The sequence below is a fragment of the Nomia melanderi genome, chromosome 5 (assembly GCF_051020985.1).
Source record: "Nomia melanderi isolate GNS246 chromosome 5, iyNomMela1, whole genome shotgun sequence".
Classification (NCBI taxonomy): Eukaryota; Metazoa; Arthropoda; class Insecta; order Hymenoptera; family Halictidae; genus Nomia; species Nomia melanderi.
In genome coordinates this window covers 16,442,025-16,467,347 of record NC_135003.1, presented here as the reverse complement: position 1 = coordinate 16,467,347, position 25,323 = coordinate 16,442,025, and the positions used below count along the sequence as shown (strand labels likewise).

General features: G+C 34.3%; 9 protein-coding genes across 20 annotated transcripts in view; 3 read left to right on the top strand and 6 right to left on the bottom strand.

The window, feature by feature from the left end:
* The window catches only part of Btk29A (tyrosine-protein kinase Btk29A), a 237,658-nt gene extending 234,220 nt beyond the window's left edge, over positions 1-3,438 (bottom strand). For 3 of the 4 annotated variants that reach the window (XM_076367695.1, XM_031970912.2, XM_076367697.1), the window contains exon 1: positions 2,570-2,717. In XM_076367695.1, coding sequence (XP_076223810.1) covers positions 2,570-2,572 — 3 coding nt within the window. In that variant the 5' untranslated portion in view covers positions 2,573-2,717. Of the gene's footprint in view, positions 1-2,569 lie in introns of all 4 variants that reach the window. The other variant, XM_076367696.1, reaches the window with a different exon arrangement.
* MED7 (mediator complex subunit 7) overlaps positions 1-4,487 on the top strand; it is a 239,458-nt gene extending 234,971 nt beyond the window's left edge. The window contains exons 1-4 of one of the 2 annotated variants that reach the window (XM_031970921.2): positions 2,588-2,732; positions 3,433-3,780; positions 3,846-3,998; positions 4,078-4,487. In XM_031970921.2, coding sequence (XP_031826781.1) covers positions 3,451-3,780; positions 3,846-3,998; positions 4,078-4,278 — 684 coding nt within the window. In that variant the 5' untranslated portion in view covers positions 2,588-2,732; positions 3,433-3,450 and the 3' untranslated portion in view covers positions 4,279-4,487. Of the gene's footprint in view, positions 1-2,587; positions 2,733-3,432; positions 3,781-3,845; positions 3,999-4,077 lie in introns of those variants that run through there. The other variant, XM_031970920.2, reaches the window with a different exon arrangement.
* A 1,488-nt stretch (positions 4,488-5,975) lies between these two features.
* cass (apoptosis inhibitor cassowary) lies at positions 5,976-8,995 on the bottom strand. Its single transcript, XM_031970842.2, has 9 exons — positions 8,773-8,995; positions 8,350-8,511; positions 8,020-8,185; positions 7,736-7,896; positions 7,449-7,646; positions 7,175-7,366; positions 6,702-7,085; positions 6,468-6,621; positions 5,976-6,388 (listed from the first exon to the last, which is right to left on the bottom strand). The coding sequence occupies exons 1-9, from the start codon at positions 8,845-8,847 to the stop codon at positions 6,300-6,302; spliced, it is 1,581 nt and encodes a 526-aa protein (XP_031826702.1). The 5' UTR covers positions 8,848-8,995; the 3' UTR covers positions 5,976-6,299.
* Positions 8,996-9,233: 238 nt separating this feature from the next.
* wal (electron transfer flavoprotein subunit alpha wal) lies at positions 9,234-11,130 on the bottom strand. The gene is made up of 4 exons (XM_031970843.2): positions 10,566-11,130; positions 10,107-10,436; positions 9,573-10,025; positions 9,234-9,497 (listed from the first exon to the last, which is right to left on the bottom strand). Exons 1-4 carry the CDS (start codon positions 10,605-10,607, stop codon positions 9,321-9,323), a joined length of 1,002 nt encoding a protein of 333 aa, XP_031826703.1. The 5' UTR covers positions 10,608-11,130; the 3' UTR covers positions 9,234-9,320.
* Positions 11,131-11,190: 60 nt separating this feature from the next.
* RpL39 (ribosomal protein L39) lies at positions 11,191-11,861 on the top strand. Its single transcript, XM_031970848.2, has 3 exons — positions 11,191-11,259; positions 11,378-11,481; positions 11,730-11,861. The coding sequence occupies exons 1-3, from the start codon at positions 11,257-11,259 to the stop codon at positions 11,776-11,778; spliced, it is 156 nt and encodes a 51-aa protein (XP_031826708.1). The 5' UTR covers positions 11,191-11,256; the 3' UTR covers positions 11,779-11,861.
* A 73-nt stretch (positions 11,862-11,934) lies between these two features.
* On the bottom strand, positions 11,935-13,308 carry mRpL22 (mitochondrial ribosomal protein L22). 2 transcript variants are annotated; one of them, XM_076367700.1, is made up of 4 exons: positions 12,979-13,308; positions 12,586-12,798; positions 12,271-12,484; positions 11,935-12,199 (listed from the first exon to the last, which is right to left on the bottom strand). In XM_076367700.1, exons 2-4 carry the CDS (start codon positions 12,793-12,795, stop codon positions 11,979-11,981), a joined length of 645 nt encoding a protein of 214 aa, XP_076223815.1. In that variant the 5' UTR covers positions 12,796-12,798; positions 12,979-13,308; the 3' UTR covers positions 11,935-11,978. The 2 variants fall into 2 exon arrangements, with proteins under 2 accessions (XP_076223815.1, XP_076223816.1); XM_076367701.1 differs by lacking the exon at positions 12,979-13,308 and having other exon boundaries at positions 12,271-12,504; positions 12,586-12,722.
* A 658-nt stretch (positions 13,309-13,966) lies between these two features.
* Positions 13,967-21,252, bottom strand: Sec24CD (COPII coat complex component secretory 24CD). 4 transcript variants are annotated; one of them, XM_031970837.2, is made up of 18 exons: positions 21,095-21,252; positions 20,080-20,323; positions 19,877-20,001; positions 19,697-19,802; positions 18,647-19,614; positions 18,455-18,571; positions 18,192-18,371; positions 17,930-18,125; positions 17,746-17,861; positions 17,257-17,667; positions 17,045-17,171; positions 16,576-16,736; positions 16,308-16,487; positions 15,784-15,985; positions 15,335-15,529; positions 15,057-15,248; positions 14,653-14,846; positions 13,967-14,575 (listed from the first exon to the last, which is right to left on the bottom strand). In XM_031970837.2, the coding sequence occupies exons 2-18, from the start codon at positions 20,312-20,314 to the stop codon at positions 14,432-14,434; spliced, it is 3,849 nt and encodes a 1,282-aa protein (XP_031826697.2). In that variant the 5' UTR covers positions 20,315-20,323; positions 21,095-21,252; the 3' UTR covers positions 13,967-14,431. The 4 variants fall into 4 exon arrangements, with proteins under 4 accessions (XP_031826697.2, XP_031826700.2, XP_031826701.2 ...); XM_031970840.2 differs by lacking the exon at positions 21,095-21,252 and adding an exon at positions 20,822-21,082; XM_031970841.2 differs by lacking the exon at positions 21,095-21,252 and adding an exon at positions 20,860-21,082.
* A 21-nt stretch (positions 21,253-21,273) lies between these two features.
* Positions 21,274-25,239, top strand: LOC116424444 (steroid receptor RNA activator 1). 3 transcript variants are annotated; one of them, XM_031970846.2, is made up of 3 exons: positions 21,274-21,418; positions 24,329-24,805; positions 24,890-25,239. In XM_031970846.2, exons 1-3 carry the CDS (start codon positions 21,415-21,417, stop codon positions 25,048-25,050), a joined length of 642 nt encoding a protein of 213 aa, XP_031826706.1. In that variant the 5' UTR covers positions 21,274-21,414; the 3' UTR covers positions 25,051-25,239. The 3 variants fall into 3 exon arrangements, with proteins under 3 accessions (XP_031826706.1, XP_076223814.1, XP_031826705.1); XM_076367699.1 differs by lacking the exon at positions 21,274-21,418 and adding an exon at positions 21,450-21,518; XM_031970845.2 differs by lacking the exon at positions 21,274-21,418 and adding an exon at positions 23,726-24,151.
* Positions 21,430-23,620, bottom strand: LOC116424443 (uncharacterized). 2 transcript variants are annotated; one of them, XM_031970844.2, is made up of 4 exons: positions 23,462-23,619; positions 22,671-23,264; positions 21,917-22,176; positions 21,430-21,584 (listed from the first exon to the last, which is right to left on the bottom strand). In XM_031970844.2, the coding sequence occupies exons 1-4, from the start codon at positions 23,529-23,531 to the stop codon at positions 21,576-21,578; spliced, it is 933 nt and encodes a 310-aa protein (XP_031826704.1). In that variant the 5' UTR covers positions 23,532-23,619; the 3' UTR covers positions 21,430-21,575. The 2 variants fall into 2 exon arrangements, with proteins under 2 accessions (XP_031826704.1, XP_076223813.1); XM_076367698.1 differs by having other exon boundaries at positions 21,557-22,176; positions 23,462-23,620.
* Positions 25,240-25,323: the final 84 nt, after the last annotated feature.

Genomic DNA, 25,323 nt, shown 5'->3' with positions numbered 1-25,323 from the left:
GCTCTCAATTATATTTTCTTCGATCCAATGAATCTAGACAGAGTATTAGGAAAATGAAACTAATGAATAATAGAATGTTGTTTACTTCTAATAATAATATCTGTATTCGTTTCATTTTCATTGTAAAATATGTGACGCTGGTGAACGTGTTAACCCCTTGACCTATGATTTATTTAACTGTGATCAATACACCTTCAAAGAACGATTGATAATAGAATAATATTTAATTTATGTTTAACCCTTTGCACTTAGAAGGTGATTCTCAGTCACCACTTGATTTCACACAAAAATTGATAAAATCTGATATTTAATATTGAACTTTATAACGCCTTGATACGTGAAATATTCGAATAAAATAGCTTTGTTCCTCAATGTACTCGTGATTTTCCTTCGAGTTGGTTTCAAGGAATATCGTCAAAAAATGTTAAACATTTCTAGTGATAAACTACCGAGTGCAAAGGGTTAAAAGCAATAAATAACATTTAAATTTTCTGAACTCAGTTTATAATTTTCCTTACGAGTCTAACGGGATGTTCTAGGTCAAGGGGTTAAGGGTTCGTTTAGGGTTGAACATTAGATTTTATTTCGTGAAGTTTGACTGTTATTTTCGGGAATTTGAAGAGTCTGATTTTACTGCAATTTTGTGGATTGTTGTACTTTCATGGTTCATTGAGATGTTGATAAAGGGAAATTAGTGAATGGGATTTTTATCGTGGAGGAATGTGTTATGGAATGATAGAGGACCTTGAGGATCTGTGAATCAATGTAATTATGAGTATATTTGTAAGTAATTAATTAAGCAAGATAATCGAGCTTCCAGTTTTTTAATGACAAATGAGAGATGCTGGAATACTGGAGACCTGTGGCTCGAAATTTTCGAGAATCTGTTTGTTACTAATTAATAAGTATATCAGTAATCATTGGTAATTACTGATTACTTTTTTTAAATATTGGATTTAAGAGGAAAGATGAATTGAAAATAGATGCACCCTAATAAGTCATAACTGAGTTCAGGTGAAACTGGTTGATCAACAAATAGGTTTAACAACAAAATTTTGTCAATGCTGAAGGAATATGTTGTGCTATCTTTTTTACAACAGGGTCGGAGGAATTTTTAGCAATATATTTGTAGACTGTTTTGTAACAACTGCTATACTTCAACGTTACCATGAAATATGATATTAGTAGTTTATAATTGCATAGAGATTTGAATTAAGTAACATTTTTAAGTGAGCTTGTTATACTAATTAACATATAATGCAGATGGTGTAATAGTATTCAGATGTGAACATGCAGAAGAGGCCACCCTAATGATATAGGGCTAATAAGATCACAGATAAAAATAATTGGTTCGGACACATCATCAAGGTTTACAGCCACTTGTAACATGTTTTATTCAATTGTTTCTGCTGCATGCAACATTACTAATTGTGATGAGACATATCTGTGAATATGCTTGACTATACAACCTCTGTCGGAAACTGAATTTGCAGTTAGAATCAAGCAAAACCGATATAATCTGATTGTGTATTGGAAGAACAATGGTAATTGAGAATATAAACAATATTTATAGAGTAACTATAGACTTGTGTGTTTCATAATAAATTCCATGAGCTGAAAAAATCATACAAGGGGAAATCCATGAGACTATAGAGCGTACTTCCATGTTCTTATGTATACGTACATTAATTTGTATATATTGAAAGAACGAAATGTCCAAAGATACTTGAACTTGCCTTCAGAGGTCAGAAATATATTGCATATGACTTTACACATAATTACACTAAAATATTCAAGTTTGACCAGTGAAGATATGCTGATAAAATAAACCACATACGGCATACCATACAAGATTACCCCTAGAAACATAAACAACCAAATTACATAAATGTTTCACTTATAAAAACCATACATGTTGCAACAAAACATTAAATGCATCAATCTCCATAGACAAATACACATATTGCTAGAAGAAACATTTCCACATTCTGATCAACAGAACACCATAACAACAAGAATCTATGACAACATAAAAAATCTCATTCACTTTCCTCCTGGAAATCAGCATTGTGCACAGTTATCATGCAATTGTTCTCCTGCAATAAATTTGAAAAAACAGAAGAAACCTATAAATTAAAATCCTTCTTATGGAATCCATAAAAGAAATACACGCAGCTTGATTAGTTAATTGAAACTATTTCGCAAGTTCCAACGAAGTTGTCTTTCGTTGCGTGTCTATACGTGAAACAGGCACAAAACAACAAACCCACACTACGATCGCATAACAATCGAATTCTGCCCATTATTCGTCTCGTTGTCCGGGGGTTTTCTGTGAAATTCGATACGGCGTGGACGTTCCTTTGTTATTACAGTCGCGTGGGGCCGAAGGAAAGCGTTAGAGGATAATTAATCGGCGATCGCGAAAAACTAATAGAACGACGAGACCGCCGATTACGCGGCTAGTTTGTGGTTATCCTGACACTCGTATCGCCGCGATTCTATACGGGCAAGGATGTTTAACGAGGATAACGGAATCACAGAGAAAATCCCGTGGAGTAAATGAACTCACCATGTACCAGGTCGCCGCTACCACACCACAGTTTTAACGCTTGTCAGAAACATGACCGGTGCCCAAACAAAGAATTCACGTGGAACGGAACGCATACACACACCGACAATCTGTCAAACGAAGACGTTGGAAACTCACGAGATAGCAGGAAATACCTCACTACGTTAGTAGAGCATTTATCCGAAATGCCGCGCGGCCTTCTATCACTCGAAACGCAAAATTAACCGGCACCCGAGCCTCGGCGGGTTCGATTTATTCGACGAACCACGAAAATTCCCGGTTGGGGTTCGACGTCCTGGCAGCGTTAACGTATTAACTTGGCCAACAGAGAATACCTGTTGACTCATTTTAAAAAAACAAGATGGCGGTCCCGAAGGCTGCCTCGCATGTTGTTTTGCTCTTGCACGGACGTCGTTTACACCTTTTAAATGCACAGTGAGAAAGTATCGCGCCGCGCGAGGGAGAACGTTCTTAGTAATATCGGTTCTCGCGGAGATAAACGCGAACGTACGAATATGTTGTGAACGCTGTGAGAATCGAATCGATATAACCTAGCATCTTATTTCGGGGGAAAGTTGAAACTCCGTGAATCGACGATCGTAATGCGTTGACGCGAGTTCTCGGATTAAACGATACAATCGGTTTTTCGATGTTCGGTAATTGTTGTTCGTTGAATAGAGTATAAATTCTAATGAAAAAAAAAGTGACGGCTAGGCGCGAAATTACGCACCTGCGCAGTATAGTTCGGCGCCCTGGTCAGTTTGACAACAGTATTTTCATCAGTCGGACGTAACCTACCCCATGCTTCGAGCTGGAGTGCATCGCGTTCAGTGACGTTGCGTCTCGCGTTTGTCTGTAAACAGAGTTCCAGAATAACGGACATGGCTGCTCCCGAGGCAATACAAGTCAGCTCGTTACCTTTGCCGCCGGTGCAGTACATCAATTTGTATACGGACGAGAATGTCCGTCGAGGGAGAGCACCTCGGCCTCCACCGCCGATACACGACACTTATTCAATGTTTGGAAATGTATTTAACGCGGACGATACGATTATACGGCCCCTCGAGGCTCAAGGAATCAAGAGGCTGTACCCACAACATTTTGATCGTCGACGAGAATTAAAGAAACTTAACCATTCTTTGCTCGTCAACTTCCTGGATCTGATAGATCTACTCGTACAATGTCCAGACAGTCCAAGACGCGCTGAAAAAGTGAGTACTTGCTGTGGTACGCGTCTCCGAAAGAAACATTGAATTCCCTTTTCTGTTATTTACAGGTGGAAGATCTTAGTCTATTGTTTATTCATATACACCATTTGCTGAATGAATTCAGACCGCACCAAGCTAGAGAAACATTACGAGTTATGATGGAACTGCAGCGCAGACAACGTATCGAAACTGCTCTTAGGTTTCAAAAGCATTTAGAAAAGGTGAGATATTTGTAATTGGTTGTTGGTAAAGTTTCACCTGTTTGTGATTGTATAACTGTGTTATTGAATTTTCCTCTAGGTACAAGAAATTCTGCAGCATGCGTTACAAATGTTACCGGATACTTCAGAATTAGATTCTAAGTTAGCCATAAATACAGATGCTATGGAATCGATTGATAACCTGGGATCTGAACAGCAAACAACAGATCCATGTAGCCCAAGTGATCGTATAATGTGCAAAGTAATCGATGATATGATTTCATCGAATGGACTGTTTTAAATAATGAAATATTAATAGAGATCCATTTTGAAAATATTATCTTGTAAAAAAAACCACTGTAATTATATATGTAAGATACACTGTAATGATAATAATTCTACGAGTACTGTTAGTTTTATTTATTAAAACATTCAAATGGAAATACTTTTTTGTGATTTTTTTTTTTACATCTGTAAATGACATGTGCAAAAGAAATACAATATATTTCTGATAAATATTCTTTATTTGATTAGTAATATTGTAATGAATTTAATAAAATAATGTTTACATGTTTAAAATAATAATAATTGTCAACATTATTTTCCAAATACAATACATTAATACATATAAACATATTTTTTTTATTTGCTCTATAATTGGCAAGTAAACGTTACAAAATATTTGCATTTAAATATTGACCTGCAACATACATGAACTAATAGTAACTATAATGTAAATTTTAAGAATATTTTATATATAGAAACGTTTTCACATTATTGGGCATAAAAAATACAACGTATATTATGCAATAGTGATATTTATTAAGTTAAATGATAATATATTCATGAAGTATTATTGTTACAGAATTTTTGTTTGATGGTGGATAGGAAAAGGACACGAATTATTCTTTTAAACTCACCTTACAAAACAGCTACCATCAATACACAAATAAAAAACAATATACAACCGTACATCAGCTCCTGAAAAAAGACGATCAGTTATAATTTCTCCTGGGTGTTTTCCTCACGGTGAATCCATAAATTGCCTGTAACGGAAACATTATTTGTTTTGCGTTGTCACTCCTCTGCCAGCATGAAACATCTGCAAAATACAAACTGTATAATGAATCATAAATTTATTTCTACATCATCAGAGAAATTTTCAAACTGTCATGTAATATTATTTCACCGTGTCACTTATGTATTTGGATTACCAAGTCTGTCAACAGCCTTTTAAATTTTAAGCCAATCAAGAATTACATATATACAAATAGCATTAAAACTTGTAGTAGAACGTGCGTGTATGTGTGTATATAAACAACGATATACACAAAAAAAAAAGAATATAAACTATCATTGACCGCGATTAAAAACAAATGGATGACAAGAATAATTTTCAAATTTCTCTAATTTGTATTATCCAAATGTAATAGTAGATCGCTTCATCCATGACCCTAGTAAGTAGTTACTCCAATCCGCATTTCCTGTTGGCAAAAAAAGTACTAGAATAGGATCAAGGAAATGGAGTAGGAAGAACAGGGAGATAAGGGTATACATTTCGATACTATTTTAATGTCCACAGTTGTTGGAGAAGAGAAAAATTGTCTATGTTTTGTAAATATGCGTGACACCATTGTCCATGTCAAACACAAGCCGGTGATTCTACAGTTTTAATTTTGAAATATTCAGTTTCAAATATGTATCATTCTTTGCTGTAACATCTGATGCTTCTTCAACTTCTTAGACTGGTCAATATACTATTTCTTCGCACTTTTTTCTCTTCGTTACTTTATTCTCTACTGCCGGTTAGGGTACCTGATCGAATTTCCCATAGCATACACTTCATAAAGTCCACTGTGTGTTGCTCTCGTGATTTCTGTTGTCTTCGTTCACTTTCAGGAAGTCCTGGTCTCTTCAAATTATATTAACTATCTGATGTAATGATCCATACAAAACCAACTTCTTACAACACCATGAGTATATTATGTCACACAAACGTTTTTCTTTTTTTTTTCCTTCTTCCAATGTCGATAACTGAGTAATTCAGTGAATTTCCACTGTGTTCAATGAACAATTAATTTCTCGTATTTGAAACTTGTATAGGTACTTAAAGCTTTCACAAAAACACTTCCTTCACACTACGTTTATAGAACAAAAGAAAGTTATATTTCCTTTGTCACTTCTCGTTAAAAGCACTCTTTGTAAATAATCACTTTTACAATCTTCATTTGTATGTATGTACATTTTACAGGCATGATATAGTCTTTCATATTATTGCAGCTCTTGCCGTTTTGTGCTTATAAAAAAAAAGCAGTCAGATGATTAGAAAAAATTTTTTCTCCATGTACCACGACCTCTTGGTCTGTAACCACCCCGCCCACCCGATCTATTTCCTCTAAATCTACCTCTACCTGTAACAGAAACATAAACAATCTCAATAGCACGCCAAGTACACGCTTGAAAATCTGTTAATTGATCTTTTTTAAATACCATAATTTGATGATATGTTTGAACTGTATTTGCCACTAGGTGGAGTATATATTTCTCTCTTACTTTTGTCCTCTTTACTACGCTTATTTGAGTTATTATCATTGCCGAACGTAATTGGAGTATGTCTCTTCTGGGCGGACGAATTCTTCTCGTTCTAATACAATTACAATTAATTTTATACACTCATATGCAACGACGTGTTTTGAAGTGGTCACAAATTAGATTTATAGTTACCTTCTTGTCGGTGACTGATGTCTTCCACGAGAGATGTATAACACTCTTAAAGCTAGGTGGTGAATGAAACAGATCTTTAATTAATGTATTAATGTTATTGGTTGTTTTTAGCGCTACAACTTTTAACTGATTTTCCTCCGATTTCAATTCCTCCTCGGTTTTGCCGCTGATCGCTTCCCGTAACTTTTTTATGTAACCTTGAATACCACGCGCAAAATATTGTAACCTTAATCTGAATTCTTTAAGCTGTTCCGGGTCTTTCATTAGAAATTCGGGTATTTGTTTGCATAATTTATGAAATGCATACATAAGACATTCAACGTGACTGAACTGCAATTTTGGTACCTCCGTTATTTCGGTTGCTGGCGGAAGTGGCATATATGTCTAGAAGAATGAATTATAAATATTACTTACTGTAAAACAAAGTTAAAATATATATATGTATATGATATCCAAGGATTGCCATAACTTACTATAAGAGTGTTATAAAGTTGTTGTACTTTCTCTTCTGGTTTATCAATTGTACCACAAAATACTGCTAATTCAGCAAGGAGCTTTAATAATTCCAATTGAATATCTCTGCCATCCGGAGCAGTGATTAAAGAGAGATGCGGTAAAACTTGTACACAAATGTAAGACACGAAACGTGAAGAATCTATTTGAGACTACAACAAGAAAGTAACGGTATTATATACTTAAAAAGAAGTATTATATATATAAATTTAAAAAAGAAAAACTAATACTCACACTAAAAAATGGAAGTGCATGCTTGATACACTGTACAAGCCTATTCCATTGTTCAACATTAGTATGTTTGAATGGTTCAGATAATTCAGCTTGTTCTACTGTAATATCTACTAATTCTTGTTGTCCATTAACCGTCGAGCCTAGTCTAGTCCAGGCAAGAATTTCCATGATACTATGGAACTCATCAGCTGTCACATCCTACATGGAAAAAGATATTATGAAAATTTATTACTAATGAAATAATGTAACATAAATATTCTAATCATATATAATTATATTGATCTTACTTGTAATACTTTCTTGCATTCTGAAATTAACAAGTCCTCTGGTTCCTTAGTGATAACATCATGACCTATTGCTTTCAGTTTTGTTGCTAAAAATTTAATGCAACGCTCGCGCGTTCCATCATCACCGTTAATAATTTGACTGAAAAATCCACTTATTGTACCTACAAATGTGCATATTATAAAGAAATACAATTAATATATTTTATTATATTTTTTATACATTTAATGTTTTCTATAACTCATGTACATTTCTTATAGAATATAGAAAGAACGTATTGCTGTACCTTTTGGATCAGACTTCATAAGCGACATTACACTATTGTGAACTACAGCTAATTCCGATGGATCCTGAGCTTGGAGTAATTGAGCTAAAATGTCTGCAATTCTTGCTGTATGTTCTTTATTATCCTTACATAATGCAGGCAAATCTTTAATAGCTTGTTTTCTAATCTATAAACAAATCATATATGTTTATATACATATATATATTTTTGTAATATGTATATTCTATTTACATATTCTATTTACGTTACATCTATATGTTTGCATGTATATGATACGCGATTCTGTAAATAACCTGACAATTATAATATACAAAAGGCAAGAAAACTCACAGCCATGTCTTCATCTTCGCAAAGATCTAAATGAGCATCTATAGCTTGATCAGCCAATTTTGGAAAATATTTAAAGAACCTTGCTATGAATTGCGATGCTAATCGTTTTTCTTTGGGTGAACCTTTCACTGCTGTAAGAATTTCTAGGTATTCCTTCTCATGCTGTAACATATCAAAACAAGAATTTCAGATTTGATTACACATACACATATGCATAGATTTACGGCTTTCTCCGCATAATTATATACATAAGAAATTCAATTACACATGTGATATAAATAACGCATTATATATTGTTCGACTTGTAAATTTTCAAAATTTCAGAAATTTGATAAATAAAACGCTAAGATCAATCTCGGAATACACATTTTGCCTCTACTGAACTGAACGTGATTATTGAATATAACCATGTTTGTACGTTACCTCGGCCAATTTATCTTTGGCGTCAGCAAGAATACCAAAATTTTTGTACAGCTTCTCGATACTATCCGTGCTCATGTTAAACCTTTTATGTAATCTCGACACTTAAAGGCACAAGACACATAAATACGATCATGTACTCAAAAATCAGAAATCTAGCCGGCCACGCACCACGCCAAGAAACGACAAAGATGGCAGCGATTCCATCTGTATACATATATACTCAAAGAACAATTGAATAAACCGTTTCACCGTGGCGCTCAAGTCGAAGTTATCAATTATTCTTTTTAAAATACGATGAGAAAACGTTAAACATTTTATGTACAAACTAGTACTAAAGTTGTATTAAAATGTTAATGAAATTAAGAAAAAAAATAAACTCACTATATTATTGTGATCCCCATAAACGTGTTATACATTGTTTACCAGATACATGTAGAATAAGTATAAATGAAATACGAATGTTTAATTAGAAAAAAAATTTATGTTTTCAATAAACTCTGTGTATACATATAAGATTTATAAAAATGTAATAAAAATATTTTCAACATTTATAGTTTCTCTGTAAGTTCAGGCACAGCCTTAAACAGATCAGCAACAAGACCATAATCGGCTACTTGAAAAATTGGAGCTTCTGGATCTTTATTAATGGCAACAATCGTTTTCGAATCTTTCATACCAGCAAGATGTTGAATGGCTCCAGATATCCCCACAGCAATATATAAGTCCTACAATGCGCAAATTAAAATGTAAACACTTTAAGAAGACAAAAATGATAAGACTATAATTAGAGATTTATTTACAGGGGCAACAATTTTTCCAGTTTGTCCAACTTGCAAGTCATTGGATACAAAACCAGCATCAACAGCAGCACGGGATGCACCAACAGCTGCATTAAGCTTATCAGCCAACGCGTACAGCAATTTAAAATTGTCTCCAGATTTCATTCCCCTCCCTCCAGAAATAACAGCCTTTGCAGATGTTAATTCTGGTCTGTCAGACTTTGTCAATTCCTGTTTAATGAACTCAATCAGATTGGTCTTATAATCACCAGCAGGTGCAGGATCAGATTTGGCATTGCCTCCTTCCAAAGGTGCTGGTTCAAATGATGTACCCCTTACAGAAAGTACTTTTACATTATCTTTGCTCTTTAAAGTTTGAATTGCATTCCCTGCATAAATTGTACGAACAAATGTGTCTGGTGCTTTAATTCCAATGATATCACTTATCGGGGACACATCCAACTTGGCTGCAACCTTTAATAGTCAATTTCATATTATATTGACTATCAATGGAATAAATACTTTTATATAAAACTTTCAATTGTACATATTTACCCTCGGTAGTAATGCTTTGCCGAAAGCAGTGGCTCCAGCCATAATATGAGTAAATTTGTGCTCATTCTGCGTTGCAATAATGAGTGGAGTTAATACTTCTGGAAGAAATCCTTTAAACACATCATTATCCGCTACTAAAACTCTGGAAACACCATTTGCTTTACTAACAGCTTGTGCAACTGGATCACATTTTGTTCCAGCGATTAATACAGTTATATCACCACCAATCTTCTTTGCGGCACTTAATGCATTGCAAGTAACAGGCGATACTGATGCATTATTATGTTCAGCAATAACCAATGTAGATTCATAACGTGCCAATGTACCAAACTATAAATGGCAATTAGTCTAATTAACTTTAGAAGTTGACAAGATAAAACGTACATATCGTATGAACGTGGTTAACGCATGAAACAAATGAAAATAAAAAAAAAAACAATTGAAATTATCATTACTCACTTTGTTACTAAATCGCGATGTTTTTAAAAACGTGGCAAACATTTTTTGCAATTGTAATTGAACACAGATGCTTCTTAATTCGTTATTAAACTACTGACTAAAATTAATTCGTATCTAAAGTCCAAAGTCTTTTAACAAGAGGATAACAACTACAACGTTCGTTGTCTTATAGAAACTTAACAGATTGATAAAGGATTTGATAACAAGTATAAACAAGAGTAATGGATTCAAATTTTTTAAATGTGATCAAGTTATTAAATATTATGACGAATTGAAGTATACCATTCGAAGCAAGTGTATTTTAGGAATAATCATTAAAATCATTTAAACAGTGAACTTTTGAATCATTGTTTAAATTAATATAGATAATTTCGTTTTTTTTAAATCTAACATTAATAAGCTGTATGTACACTGCAATAAATGTGTGTTACGAATACTCCTTCAACTCAGATATGGTAAGAATATAAAAATTATTGTGAAATTAATAACATATGGTAATCATTTTTAATATTAACGCAATAAACAAATAATTTTAGAATTTTTAAAACTACTAAAAAGTTACAAATTTAGTAGTTATTTTTTAAGTTTTGGTAATATATGCCTAGTAACATTTTCGTGCATGTAGAAAGTGTTGCAGGAAACAAGGCATAGGGAGTTAATCGTTCACTTCGTGAGTTGTAGCTGATGCAAAATGGTAATGTTTAGGTTATATTTTAATATCCAACGAATTCTTTGTCATCCTATCAGTTACATTAAAACGATTTTCACGAAATTGGTCCTAAGGTATTTATAAATCTTATTATCTGTTTCAGTCGGCTCACAAAACATTTATTATCAAGCGAAAGCTTGCTAAAAAACTGAAACAAAACAGGCCAATTCCTCAGTGGGTTAGAATGCGTACTGGCAACACAATCCGGTAAAATTCATGATATTATACTTATTTGTAATGTAATTAAGTGTATTAAATTAATTCATTGCGAATCGGGTGTATGTTCTTTTTGTTGGGATAATCGATATTTTTAAATTGCATAAAAATAATTGAAAAAAATATGCAGTTGCGTTTTTTACTTCGTTATAATTTAATTCAATAATTTATGTATATATAATTTATTAAAAGAGTTTTACCGTCAGCATAGATAAAATAATTTTTATATTATTTTGCAGGTACAATGCTAAGAGGCGTCATTGGAGAAGAACTAAATTGAAGCTGTAAATTTCTTGTAATTTATGTTTGCTTCAATTTCCTTACTATATTTTAATTACTGATTCTTAAATAAATTCAACTTAAATACCTAAGCATTTTTAATTTTAATGGAACCTACCATTTAATTACGATAAACACAACAGTGAAGTAATAGAAAAATTAATGCATATTAATAATGAGTGTTATATTTTTTTTGTACACGTATTAAATTACAGAGAACCAAATACTTTGCGACGATTCATTTTGTCCATCCATTCTTGCAACATTTGTTCGCCAGTACCAGGGTCTCTTAAATAGTAATCCTTGGGTGGCTTTCCTTCTTCTAAACGTACAAAGTAATGACAATACTTGTAACGTACCTCCCCTACACGAGATCTGGCATGTCGACGCATTCCTTTGATTACTATACCCTTTGTTGCAAACGACTCAGCTACAAGAAACAAATGTTTAAAAAAAAAAAAACAAAATTCTACAGGTATATTTAACAGTGAGAATACTTACCAACCCATAAATTACTCTTATATTCAATGTTGTGTTTTTCTACAGCTTGTTTTTGTGCTTCCAGTATAACATCTTTTACAATAGCTGCACCTTTTTTGTGTAAAAAGCTCAATTGTTTCACAGCTTCATCTACAGTCATACCTCTTACAAAACATGCAATATACCACATTTTTACTGGACTGTATTTTATGTTTTCTTTTACATGGCACACATACTATAAAACATGTAGAAATTCTATTCATTATGAAGCTTCCATATATGGATATATATATATATATAAATAAATTTAATAACATTTAGAGTGAAAGAACTTACTCCGGGTCTTCTCTCTTCACCTGGTTTTTGTGGAGGAAAAATGGTCTTATTGTGATCAAGAAACTTGATTTTTTGTACACAAGCAGATACATGTATATTGTGAGTGGGAATAGTATATAACGGTTTTAATGTGCCAGATAAACAATTTGAAATACTTGCATTAAACGTCTGACTCGATATCAACCGTACACCTTGCTTTATAAACTGCATTTTCTGTGAAAAATACACATTTATGACAAAAACATTAAATTATATATACATATTGCATGCAATTAGCTAATGACATTAATTATTTGAATTACTAACATTGCAATGTATGTAAACAATAACCTATACACGGTTACATACATTTATCATACAAATTACTATTATATTTAAAGATTTCACACTTACCTTATCATAAAATTTTTTACAAATATTTTGTAATGACGCGTAAAACAGTTGTTAATTCAAATTAGATTGTAAATAACGGATAACGATACATAAAGTGTCTAGAAATCGTACATTGTATTAGAATTATTAGAAAGAACATTCAAGTCTGATTAAGAGGTACTTATATACTAGAGAATAATTAGGATTTCAGTTTTGTACATAAAAATAGATAAACGAAGAAACTCTTAATCTTTAAAATACGTTCCTAACATATTATCTAGCCATAACATTCATAGTAGAATTCTGTTACATGCTCTCAGGGGTACTAGGACCCCCTTTCCATTTTCCTGTCATGCCCTGTCATATCGACCTAGGCTGGTTTTGCATGGCAGCGCTAAAAGTGATAGGAATTAGAAATAAAAATAAAAAAAATAGTATCCCGTATGCACAGTCTGTAGGTACATACATACATAACTTAAGTTCGTGACGTTTGTAATTTACCATATTTACCATTTGGTTAACTTAGATCACAGTTGGTAATTCAGAACATGTGGATCAAAAATCCCATAAGCTCGCACTGTCTATCCCATAGCCCGTTTGTATGGTAACATTGCAATTATAATTTAACCATTCACGAATTTTTCTTTTCCTTTTTCTTAAACTGAAACACCATCTAGAAATCGACTAACAAACAATGACTGAACACAACCTTTGTTTTTCATTGCTGACAACATACTTTATTTCGTTATTTACACAAATAATGAAAAACAAGTTGAAAAATCGCAAATAAATCGAGTGCATTATGAATGTAAGAAACATATTAACCCTTCAATCGTAAAAGCAGTATACAGTTGTTAGTGGAATTTAAACAAGTATAATTCAAAGTAATCTTGTTAACGTTAAAACGAAAGATTAACGCGGTGCGTCGATTAACGGAAATACTATTTAATCAACACAAGATACGTCTTCTTTTTTTTTCCTTTTCGTTTGATATATAAATTTATAGTGATTTAATACAGTTTTCCTTTTTATTATTTAATTTAATATAATAACATTAATGAGCTAGTTTAAAATAAAAAGTAATAATACAATTTTTACGTTTACAATTACTTGTGTATAAATCACCGTGTATGAGTGATGTATGTGTGAGTGCAACTGAATGTTTCCCTTTACATGCGCCGATTCATTAACCGCGGAATGATTGGTTATTTTTTAAAGTTCATCACCCTCCTGATAGGTATTACACGCTATAAATGTACGTTAGTTTTTATTTCACATTCTTCAGCTTTCCTTCCAAAGTGCGTACCGCCCCTCCGTGTGTGTCATTCACGTTCCATGCTTCCCATCGAGTTCTCAATAAACTCTGTTTTTAATAATCTAATCTCATCGTTGACGTAACGACCAGCCATGGACATGTTGCGAACTAGGTTTGTCCAAACGCAATATAAACTGATTGCTTTTAAGATTCCTTTTATTATTGGTTAAGAAGTGTTCTTATTTCTTTGTGCATATGGCAAAGGAAATCCACGTAACTGGGACTTCCGTCGTTCCCTCTATCCTCGATCAAGAAATGACGCATCACCATTTCAAGTTTCTCTCGTTGTCTCACTATAGTTAACTAAAATGATACGATCGGATTACATATATGTTTCAACGTTTAAAACACACAATTTTCTAACGTTTCTAATTACGTACTCTCATGCAACGATGCCTCTCCATGCGCACGCGATCAATAATATCTGTTATTCGTTTGTTCAACGGTGTGTCTAGTATTGGCAGTGCAGTACGATCCGTGTCAACTTGAACTACCGATGGGACTCCGAACACTGCCTGTACCCATTGCGTGGAAAGTCCTAGGCCTAGCCATAGGAACATGTGGATACTGTTTTCTGAGGGAAAGAAGAAAACAGGTACAAGATACTATAGAGTTTATATCATTCACTAATAACTTTCACAATAGTTAACCGTTGAACGCCATGGTCATCGGTGATGATGATTCAATATATTTTTTCTATTTTGAGTATTTTTCCCTATGAAGTCGTCAGGCATTCAACGTGTTAACATTAAATGTACAGGAGAGAGGTAAATAATTCACTTACCAAGTAAAAATGCGCCATCATCGGTAAACTTGTCGATAGAACAACGAAGCAACTGGGGTAACTCTGTGTCTTGAGGATCAACATCGTGCAAAGGAAGTAATCTTGGATAAATGTACACAACCGATATCGAAATAGGCATTGTAGCAACGGTTTGCATAACAAAAGATCTATCGTCGATAGTCATATCAGCACCTGAAAGTATCAATGATTTGTGACGTGATATTTCTTGCACCAATTAACAAAATGAAATGATACTAAATAAATTGAATAGGAAATACCTCCAGACAATGCGTCACTTTTCAACAATGAATTTATATAAAGTGGGAGCAATTTCATGCACTCCGGTAATATCAATTGTCCAGCACTTGACGGGGAAGCACAGTGTTTTCTATATGCGGCAAGTATGTTCGCGCATCTTGAGATTAAATTGTCTTTTATAGTCTTCGGAGTCGAATCGATTAGCTTGAAAACGCCTGGACAAAAAAATATCAATTACAATCCAAATAGGTTAGAATAATATTAACCCTTTGAATTGAAACAAGTCTCATTTCGCAAATCATTTTACAAATACGCTGTATTGTAAGTGAAATGATTTCATTTTCCTAAATAAATTTCATTGAAGTTGTGATACTTCAATTTTCTGTAAAACAGTTGATCGTTTGATCCAAAATGAATCATTAGGTAAGGGGTTAATAGTTCAGTAGAGAATAGCAATGATTGGTCATACTTTGCTTGGAGAAGAAATTTATAATGGCGTCCAGGTCGCAGACTCGGTACAATTCAGCTACTTTCGACGAAGTCTTTAAACTGAGATTAATGATACGCAATCTTCTGACACCGCTGCAAGAAGTATACAACAAAGCCGTTTGAATATATACACCTTCGTCGTCCGTCAATTTGTCATCGTGCTTTATTTCTACTGCAATGGCCTAGAACATTGAATGAAAGAAATTTGTAACGCAATGCATTAGGAGTATTAACCCTTTGCACTCGAGGGGCGCCTTACAGTCGCCACCTGATTCGACGCAGCAAACTGATAAAATTTTCAATTCAATATCAAACCTTGTGTAATGTACCAATACATAAAACATCAAAGTAAAATAGTTCTGTCTCTTATTTTATATAAGATAATCAATTGTGTTAGTTGCGAAAAATATCGTTAATATTTAGTCAGAAAGTAATGAATATCTTTAATGAAAAATATTGTCGAGTGCAAAGGGTTAAGGCATACACAACTAGACGTGTACGTACCTTATTGCAATCTATACTAGCTAATTCCATATCTGTGGTATTCGACATGAAGAAATGTCCAAAGAAATCGGTTGCTCGGACACCAGTAGACGTGCGTACGCGCATGATGGCGTCAAACGCGATTGGTCTACTAATATTATTAATAACATCTGTGATCAAACGATCTCCATCTATATCAGCCTGAAAAGGATACGAATCATCAGTGATTTATATTGTTGAATAAAAAATAATTTTGAATTATTAAGTAATTAACGTAAAGATACATTACCTGGAAATAAGTGTACTTGTAAACTTCACCGCCAGTTAATCTGGCAACTTGACTTATCGTTGCGATGTCCACGTATGAATTATTAAAAACAAACAAATCTACGGAACATCCGGAACCTTCACATTCTTGCCCTAGATTATTGTAAACATTATTCTGAGGAGCTGAAAAAAAGAAAATATTGATATTTAGAATATTACAATACATGCAGATTGTAGGGTAGGCTTAGCACAATTGTGAAAACTGTACAAGTTGAATAAACATACTGATTTCATGGTATCATGCCCTCTACGATTAAGAGCGGTCATATTCAGAACTATGTATAACTTAATCACTAAATTCAATAACAAGATGCGAAGTCCTTCAATTATGTAACACAAAAATGTGTTATGTAAACACGAGATTTACTCTTTACATCAATCTATTTAATACTGATAATAATATGAACCATAAATATGAGAAAAACATTCACCTAACACTGATTTTTCTTTCTCTGTTCCAAGCACCTTACGGTCATCACGATTTTTCAATTTGCCAGGAGCTTCAGCGATTGGTAGGGACGAGTGAAAAACCATTAATTTACCAACGCAATCCGAGGCCTTAAATATATGTAAAATTAACTACTACAGAACATATCTTTTATTTAGAAGTGATCTGCGATATTTCTTTTTACTGTGAAAGTACCTTTAATGCTTCCAGTCCAGCTTGTATTGCAGGCGCAAGAATTGTCTCTGTTTCACGTGTGTCCGCGAACATGGCCGGTATCTGCGCCATTAAACCGTCGATCACCGCTTCGCTTTCCTCGACGTCGCACAGGAAACCGTCGAGAAGCGGCATAAACACGTCTTGTATGTCCCCGACAACCATCATTTGCGGTTGAGCAAGGCAAGAGTTCACGTTGTAAAAGTGTACGGTATTATTGTACGTTATAAATCCTACTTTCATGTTTGATTTCGATTGGCCAATGTCTGTAGGTAAATGCCGCAGAATCGATTTCATTTTCATACAGAGTAAATTGACTAAGCCAGACTTAACTGTGTTATATGATACATCAATCACGAATACAATGGCTGGTGGTTTTGGGAAATTATTGTTCTACGAAGCAGAAGAAGAGATTTCTTAACAAGATTACACGAAATCATTGCATCAACCGTTGAATGACAATATACTTACTCTACAATAATCTTTTGTAGCAATGAACTCGTACGTTCCTAACGTTAATTCCGGTCTGTCGTAACGATCCATGCGTTGACCAGTATGATCCAAATGTTGAAAATATTCTGCCGGGACTAAAATAGAAAAGGAACAGAGGTTATGACAGTTGACAAAAGAATTAGAGAAAGAATTAAACAGCTACCTTCCGTGGTCGCTTTACAGAACATGCACTGGAATCTTCTGCCCGCGTCGATGAACTGCATAAACGGACTCATGTACGCTTTACACCGTACGCAACGAACTGGACCAATTTCTCCCATATCTACAATAGGTGGTTCATATTCTCCCTCCGCTATACGAGCCATCGGGCTTATTATTAGACCAAATGGAACACTCGTCTGCAAATGAACTTCGTTTAGTAGACGAAATTATATTAATGATAGTACGCATTCAATCAAGTTTACTTGTTTTATGATATCTGCAGTGGTAGGAACAGTGTACATGGTGGACCTAATATATCTAGGAGATGCGTTTCCCTGATCTTGCGTCACGAACTTGGTAGTCACTAATGGAGGAACTTGTCCCTTTTGATTTGTTACGAACACACCACCTCTCATGCGTTGATCATCTTCTATTAATTGAATCTTTATAGATAAATGGATTTGTTTGAATTAGTTTGAAGTATTAACATACAAGATTGCGACAATATTCCATTTCAATTTCTTACTAGGCTTGGCATCTGATCGGGATCCAAACGTCTGGTTTGTTGAGGTTGAATACCCGGTTGATATCCCACCCCTTGAGCTGGTGTATTTTGATATCCTCTTAAAGAATTATACATCTCCTGTGACAAAGAAAATTATTTAATGTAAGAAAGCATAATGGATGGATCTTGATATCACAACTACTACAAACATACGGTATTATAGCCTGGGTAGTTGGAAGGTTGATAACCTGCCATTGAACCAGGTGCTAAAGGATTTCCCATGGTTTGTCCCTGCACGGGAGCACCAGATGAATATTGCCTATGACCTGATTGTGGTAAAGTTGAGGTAGCATTTGTTATCTGTCCCACAGGTTGGCCAGGCAATGGAGGTTGACCTTGAGGTCCAGATAAAGTTTGTTGTCCCATTAACGACGATCTGTTGAAACTTTGTTGGCCTGGTAATGGAGGTGGACCAATGTTTGGTTGTCCTGACATTGGAAGTGGGGGCATATTCTGTTGACCCATCAAAGGAGGACCAGGTAGATTCGACTGACTGTGTAGGTTAGACTGCTGACCTAACATCGGGGGATATTGTTGCCCTGGTAAAGGAGGTCCTGGAATCTGGGGACCAGGCAAATTTGACTGTCCTGATAAACTTTGCTTGGATAATGGAGGTGGTCCAGGTAAATTTTGTGGTTCGTGTACACCCTGTGCAACTGTATTATTCTGACTCTGTTGATTTGGTAACGGAGGTCCAGATAAGTGTGGCTGACCCGGCATTAATGGGTTAGAAAGAGTCTGCTGTCCAGGTAAAGGCGAATTGGACAAATTTGGCTGTCCCTGCAATGGTAGATTGGGCAAATTTTGTTGGCCTGGTAATGCGGAAACTGTAGATTTTTGCCCTGTTGTTGGTGGTCTTGGAAAATTTGGTTGCCCATGAGGTGCATCAGTGACATTTCCTTGACCACTCTGATTGGATAACCCTGTATTAAATCCTTGTTCAGATGACACATTCTGGCCAGAATAATATTGCCCCAGGTTAGATCCCGTAGAATGTCCAGAAAATGGAAGACCGGATTGAAGTGTGGAAAGATTTTTTGAAGTTGCCTTTTGTTGTAAGTCTTGTCCAGAAATAGGTGGTGGCACAGATTTTCCACCAGGATCAGTTTGTCCAATAGGCCCTGTTTTAATTAAACAGATGTAATTTTAACATTATTCATCAAGTCTGTATACTATATTTAATAACCAAGTCTGTATACTGACCACCTCCAGGCGATGATGCATCCAGAACATTGTTGAACCCATTAACATTTGAAGAAGCAGTTATTGTTGGACTGCTCTTTTCAGGTAAAGGTGGTGGAGGAAAATTCTGCAATACATTAAATAATACTGATGTTCATTAATATTGATATTATTACTAATATTTAATTAAAGGTCAATTACCGTGGATGGTGGTCTGTGCTGATCACTCATAGACATGTTAGACATTTGATTAACTATATTGTTTTGACTGATTGGCGATGGCATCATATGGGGATTATTTGTTGATGATTCAAACTGAGTATTTCCTGTAACAAGGAAGATTGTATTTAAATTAACCTGGAAATGTTTTATGCATGTGGAAGTTTATAATTAATTCTCATTACCATGTGGCAATATGTGGCTCATGTAATATGGAGCTGAAGCCTGATTTAAATTAGCAGAAGTTCCTTGCATTGGTTTTTGAGATGTATATGGAGAGTTCATTGGAGGTCCATTTAAAGGGTTTGAAGAAACATTTGAATTTAATTCCCCGTATGGTGATGAAGTTGGTGGACCAGAATAATAGCCAGGTTGTTGTTGTGCCTGTTGTTGTTGTTGATGTATATATTGTGGATTCATTTTTCTATCCTGAAAGAAAGTCAATTGTCAAGTATTCCATTAAAAGAATCAAATTCGTGAATTTAAAAAAACAATCATAAATCTTAATGATAAAACTTGATATACTTCCTGACAGTAAAATAAATTACTGTTTAAATACCAAGGCTTAGGCTTACACTATACTTATCTCATTAAAAAAAAAAAAAATACATTTATATAATTCTTCAACTAAACCCATTATTCAAATTAGTCATTAACAATAATAAACACACGTATATGTATCAATAAAACATGTAAATTTACGAAAGAAATCGTGGTTAACGTTTCACGTAGTCACAAAACAATATAAAACACATAACGATTTACATAATGTTAACAGATTGCAGAAAATAAGCATGAGAATGTTACATTTAAAATAACATATTTCCTGAATCGAACGTATTTGCTTAACGTACGAATACGACACGCGTAAAAAATCAAACGACAAGCACATTGGCAGATTGAAAAGTGTATAAATCATTAGCTAACGTTCAAAATATGCTACACATTGACAGACGTAAGATAACCTATACAAAATTGACTGCGTGCGATCCAAGTGCGTTATAAGCGCTGATCGCACGTCAGATATTTTTGTTGGTCATTTAAGAACCCTGTTGTCGCCCAATGACTAATTATTAAAATCTTATCTCCGTTTCGAATGGTAAAAAGTGAATAAGCCATTTTGCACAAAGAATTCTATACGGGACACGAGTCACACGGATAAACAGTTCACGTGGTACACGAGAAATATTGAACACTTACGTTGTATCGTCGAATGTATTTGAACCATAACAAAAGTTAATATTTCCACAACTGTTTACAGTAAAATGAAGAAAATGTATTTCGCTGCAATAGTGATTGTTGCTGATGCCACGTAAGGTGGCATTGCGCATGCGCCTGATGCACGCTGACGAGACACGTCATGATAAAAATTAGAACATTGTAAAATGAGGTGTTTAAATGAAGACACCAGAATATTTTATTATTCCCGCATTTATTCGTTCGGATAAATTCAAGACCCGTCGGAATAACGAGGGCACCGTCAACGTTTTGCAGAATCATCGTTTTTTTATCCACGGAAAATGTGTACGTTGACATTTTACAGCTGATTGGTTGGTACTTATATTAGCGCATTATTTAAAAGCTCGTACGTTTAACATAATATCACCAGCGATAAATACCAAATGTATGTACTTATTATATTACTTATCACTTGTCCTGTTGTGCATCGTACAAATTCCACTCAAGCGTGCTGAAAAAATGAAATGCAATAACAACGTAGTCGAATTATCCGCCTGTGACAGTTTAACCCCTTAACCACGTTTTTTCGCGCCTGTCAACACCGCAACGTGGAGTTTTTCTCCCAGAATTTTCACGGTTGAACTTTTCTTTTTCTTTGAATTTATCGTTTCCTTTTGAAAGGTAATTTTCTAACAAAGCGTGTCTATATTTAATAAATATAATAAAAGAGGAAATAAATGAATATTCACTAGAGTGAATTTTCACGAATACCATGTGGCAACTGTCATTAAGGGGTTAAGAATTATGAAGGGTGTCAATGTGTTGCAGATTTATTTAAATCACCTGTAACATTAATACGCGGTACAAGTGGATTATGTACACCAATTTTATTACATCCAGGGTGCCCCATATGATACTCAAGATTGTGTCCACCGTGTACACGTAAATGTCACCGACGGCGTAAACTGCGCATATGTGTAGGCATAGGTATATAATGTATAGTACCGATAAAACTTTCAATTGAAATCCGTACGCGTCGTTCAGTAACGATACGGTTTTGCACAGCTTCAAAAGCAACACTTTCGACAATATCAATCTGTAATCTAAAGTCTGATTTAATTGCTTTGTCTTTGGGCATTCGTTTTGAAGTAATTAGCAGATATTTTAACCTATAAGGTTCATCATCGGTCACAGGAAAATGGCGCCAAGTGAAATTCAAAATATCGATTAATCGAATATCAATTATCACTGGATTGTTTTGAATACAAAAATTATATTCAATTAAGAAATAGTAAAATTAATGAGCTTCAAAGTGAGATAAAATTAATGCGCTTCAAAGTAAAATTAAATTAATGAGATCCAAATTAAAATTAAATTAATGTGATCCAAATTAAAATTAAATTAATGAGACCCAAAGTAAGATAAAATTAATGAGATTTAAAGTAAACTAAAATAGAAGCACTGAAATTAAAAATGAAATAAAACGAATATCAAATACAACAAAGGATCTTCGATTACGGAAAATCTGAGTACCTTCCGACAAACTGTTGCCACTTGAGAATAAACTGTGAAACTTATGTGCGCATTAAAAGCTTACTATCGTTCACGTCAGACGAGTCGGTGACGGAAATGAAAGTCTTCCCTTCGTTAATGTTGTTGAGGATCCCGTTGATCTCGCGAAACCTGAGTTCAATTTTGTTCGTGAGCACGGCGAACGAGCATAATAGTACCGTGTTGACGAAATCCGGTATTCGATCCACGATCCACATGAGAACGTACATGTAATTCCTGTCACTATCAAGCAGCCCGTAATAATCCACCAAATTGCATAGTATCGTGACGAACACCACGGTCGTGACGTGGACGATATCGATTTTTATGTTTCGCGAGTAGTCGATCTTGATGTTCAGAAATTCCATATTTTTGTCGACGCTGTCGATGCACTCGAACACACGACGTATCTTCACGCTGTTGCGCGCAGTCGTTATCATTATCATGGGCAACAAAATTATGTTCATGTAGTACCTGCCTATTCGAATTTTGGTGACGTTCGACGTGACCATCAAGATTTTCTGTACGTGCCTAGCGTAATCGTGCACGCAGCCGAAAAGGCAGAAATAGGACGTTAACAATATAATGGGGCTTAGGTAGTTCATGCAGGAGGATTCGAAAAACGTTAGAGGGTACAAGCCTGCAAAAAGAAATTCGAGAATTAGTTGATTTGGAATTTTTTGGGAAATTGCGAATAAAGCTATAGTTTGAGGTATAGGTTATATAATTAAGGTAACATTTTTAGGGGCTATTGAAAACAGATTTTTTTAAACCTTTATATTTGTTATTATTGAAAAACGTGATACTTTATTTAGTCATTTTTTATTTAATCCTTACCTAGAAGTTTGATTAGAGACAACAAAGGCCATGATTCCTGATACACGTTGAAGGGTTGTAACAGCCCCATGTCCACGGGTTAACTGAAATAAAATCACAACTAACCTGGCGAGATTTATAAAGCGTTTCATGTCGTATCAGATTAATGTTTAAAATTCGTCGATAATAGCGCGGTCACGTTGAGTGATGCTGCATAATTTATTAGGGACTTTATCATTCGAGATTTGTAATCTGTACTGGTCGAAGTGAAATTGATTAAAAATGTAAAAGATTGTAATTTATATTTATAACGTGTTATTTTTGCAACGTTTTTATGAATGTTGTTGTTATATTAGAGGGGAATGGGTTATATGCTAGTACAAATTAAAATAATATGCGATGGAAAGATAGGAAGAAATGCGCTTTGAATTCAAATTGAAACGTTACGGTCGAATGTGATTCTGCGCAGTCGTAACGCAGTATGTTACTAGATTCTGGTTAAAGGATTAGCAAATCTGGTATCAAATTGATTCGTTATGACATAGTGATTGTGGTGTGTCAGTTAAATTAAATCATATAAACAAATACAGTAAGCAGTATGCGTGGTACATAGTTGAATATTAATCGTTAATTCAATGATTGTTCTTTACTTTGTTTTCTTAAAGAAACTAGTAAATTCTTATACTTAAAGAATGAACGAGGACGAGACAGGTAATATAAACGTTTCAGCATATTTTTTTTATTTGTAATGTAATAAATTAGTAGTGTAAACATTTTTATACTAATGGATAATGCTTTGAGAAGTTGTAAATGTGTGCATGAAATGCAATTGATTGCTATTACTTGAATGGCTTCCTGAATTGGTATTTATAAACTTTTGTGTTGCAGATAAGAATCTCTCTATGCAAAAGGTTCTATTACCTGGTCACGAACCAGGATGGAACGATCCTCCGAAGTGGGCATATTCTGGCGCGCAAAGTTCTACACCTACCAAGAGGTTATTGAACAAGAGGATAGCATTTCCTTTATCATCAACACAGGCTTCCAATAAAAATTCTTCGCCATCGAATACTTCTACTGCCATGCCACCGCCATTACAATCATCTGTTAACTTGACAACAGCTTCTCATCCACCATTGATACCTCCTTCCAATGTAGACGCTGAAATTGATACAAGGTTACCAGAAATTGACAAGGCACAGATGTTAAATGATGTCCTAAAAATTCTGGAAACCGTTATTGATCAACATGTAGATAAAAATAAAGTGGAGGAGATAAAGAAAAGATTAGATCTGCTAAAAACTGCCTGGCTAGAAGACAAATTAAATAATGTTATATGTACAAATGTTCTAGACTTGTCTAAAGGTTGGTTTTACATTACTTTTGTCTAAATTTAGGATTTACTACCGTTTAACAATGCAAGAAAGTATTAGAAAATATTTTTTACAGCCTTACAAGAAGGAAACGTTGAAAAAGCTGATCAAATACATCTAATGCTGATAATGCAACATGCAAGCCTATGCAGTTCATGGATACCTGGAATTAGGCACATTATTTTAGAATTAAGAACTAAACAACAAGACTTGAATACAGTGCAATCTTCTAATTGATAATCATAATCGTTTTCATTTAGAAAGTGCAATAAGTTTGAAAATGGAGAAAGTATAAAACAATTCTTATTAATTTCAGCCGTTTTTGCTTACGTGAAATGTACTTTTATGTAAAATATACTTTCGTTTATGTACCGCTTCCGACTATTGTATAATTTAAAGCTATAATTAAAATTCCTATGCTCAGCATATGTGATAGAATAACAATTTATATACGTTGAATTATGTTTAATACTCTGATAAATATCTAGAAAAAATTACAAGTATATAAAA

Excerpts from the sequence above, each read along its gene's own strand:
- cass (XM_031970842.2), bottom strand. The coding sequence starts at position 8,847 with ATGAGCACGGATAGTATCGAGAAGCTGTACAAAAATTTTGGTATTCTT. Across the intron at positions 8,512-8,772 it reads CCAAAGATAAATTGGCCGAG|CATGAGAAGGAATACCTAGA; the intron begins GTAACGTACAAA and ends GATATGTTACAG. Across the intron at positions 6,622-6,701 it reads CATCAGTCACCGACAAGAAG|AACGAGAAGAATTCGTCCGC; the intron begins GTAACTATAAAT and ends TAATTGTATTAG.
- wal (XM_031970843.2), bottom strand. The coding sequence starts at position 10,607 with ATGTTTGCCACGTTTTTAAAAACATCGCGATTTAGTAACAAA. Across the intron at positions 10,437-10,565 it reads CATCGCGATTTAGTAACAAA|TTTGGTACATTGGCACGTTA; the intron begins GTGAGTAATGAT and ends TGCCATTTATAG. Across the intron at positions 9,498-9,572 it reads CTGGAAAAATTGTTGCCCCT|GACTTATATATTGCTGTGGG; the intron begins GTAAATAAATCT and ends TGCGCATTGTAG.
- RpL39 (XM_031970848.2), top strand. Across the intron at positions 11,482-11,729 it reads CGTACTGGCAACACAATCCG|GTACAATGCTAAGAGGCGTC; the intron begins GTAAAATTCATG and ends ATTATTTTGCAG.
- mRpL22 (XM_076367700.1), bottom strand. The coding sequence starts at position 12,795 with ATGCAGTTTATAAAGCAAGGTGTACGGTTGATATCGAGTCAGACGTTT. Across the intron at positions 12,485-12,585 it reads GTGAAGAGAGAAGACCCGGA|TATGTGTGCCATGTAAAAGA; the intron begins GTAAGTTCTTTC and ends CATGTTTTATAG. Across the intron at positions 12,200-12,270 it reads TAAGAGTAATTTATGGGTTG|CTGAGTCGTTTGCAACAAAG; the intron begins GTAAGTATTCTC and ends TGTTTCTTGTAG.
- Sec24CD (XM_031970837.2), bottom strand. The coding sequence starts at position 20,314 with ATGAATCCACAATATATACATCAACAACAACAACAGGCACAACAACAA. Across the intron at positions 18,572-18,646 it reads ACTACCCAGGCTATAATACC|GAGATGTATAATTCTTTAAG; the intron begins GTATGTTTGTAG and ends TCTTTGTCACAG. Across the intron at positions 16,737-17,044 it reads GAAAGAAAAATCAGTGTTAG|CTCCTCAGAATAATGTTTAC; the intron begins GTGAATGTTTTT and ends TCTTTTTTTCAG.
- LOC116424443 (XM_076367698.1), bottom strand. The coding sequence starts at position 23,531 with ATGGGGCTGTTACAACCCTTCAACGTGTATCAGGAATCATGGCCTTTG. Across the intron at positions 23,265-23,461 it reads GTCTCTAATCAAACTTCTAG|GCTTGTACCCTCTAACGTTT; the intron begins GTAAGGATTAAA and ends TTCTTTTTGCAG. Across the intron at positions 22,177-22,670 it reads CTCGTCTGACGTGAACGATA|ATTACAGATTGATATTGTCG; the intron begins GTAAGCTTTTAA and ends ATCAGACTTTAG.
- LOC116424444 (XM_031970845.2), top strand. Across the intron at positions 24,806-24,889 it reads TGTTCTAGACTTGTCTAAAG|CCTTACAAGAAGGAAACGTT; the intron begins GTTGGTTTTACA and ends TATTTTTTACAG.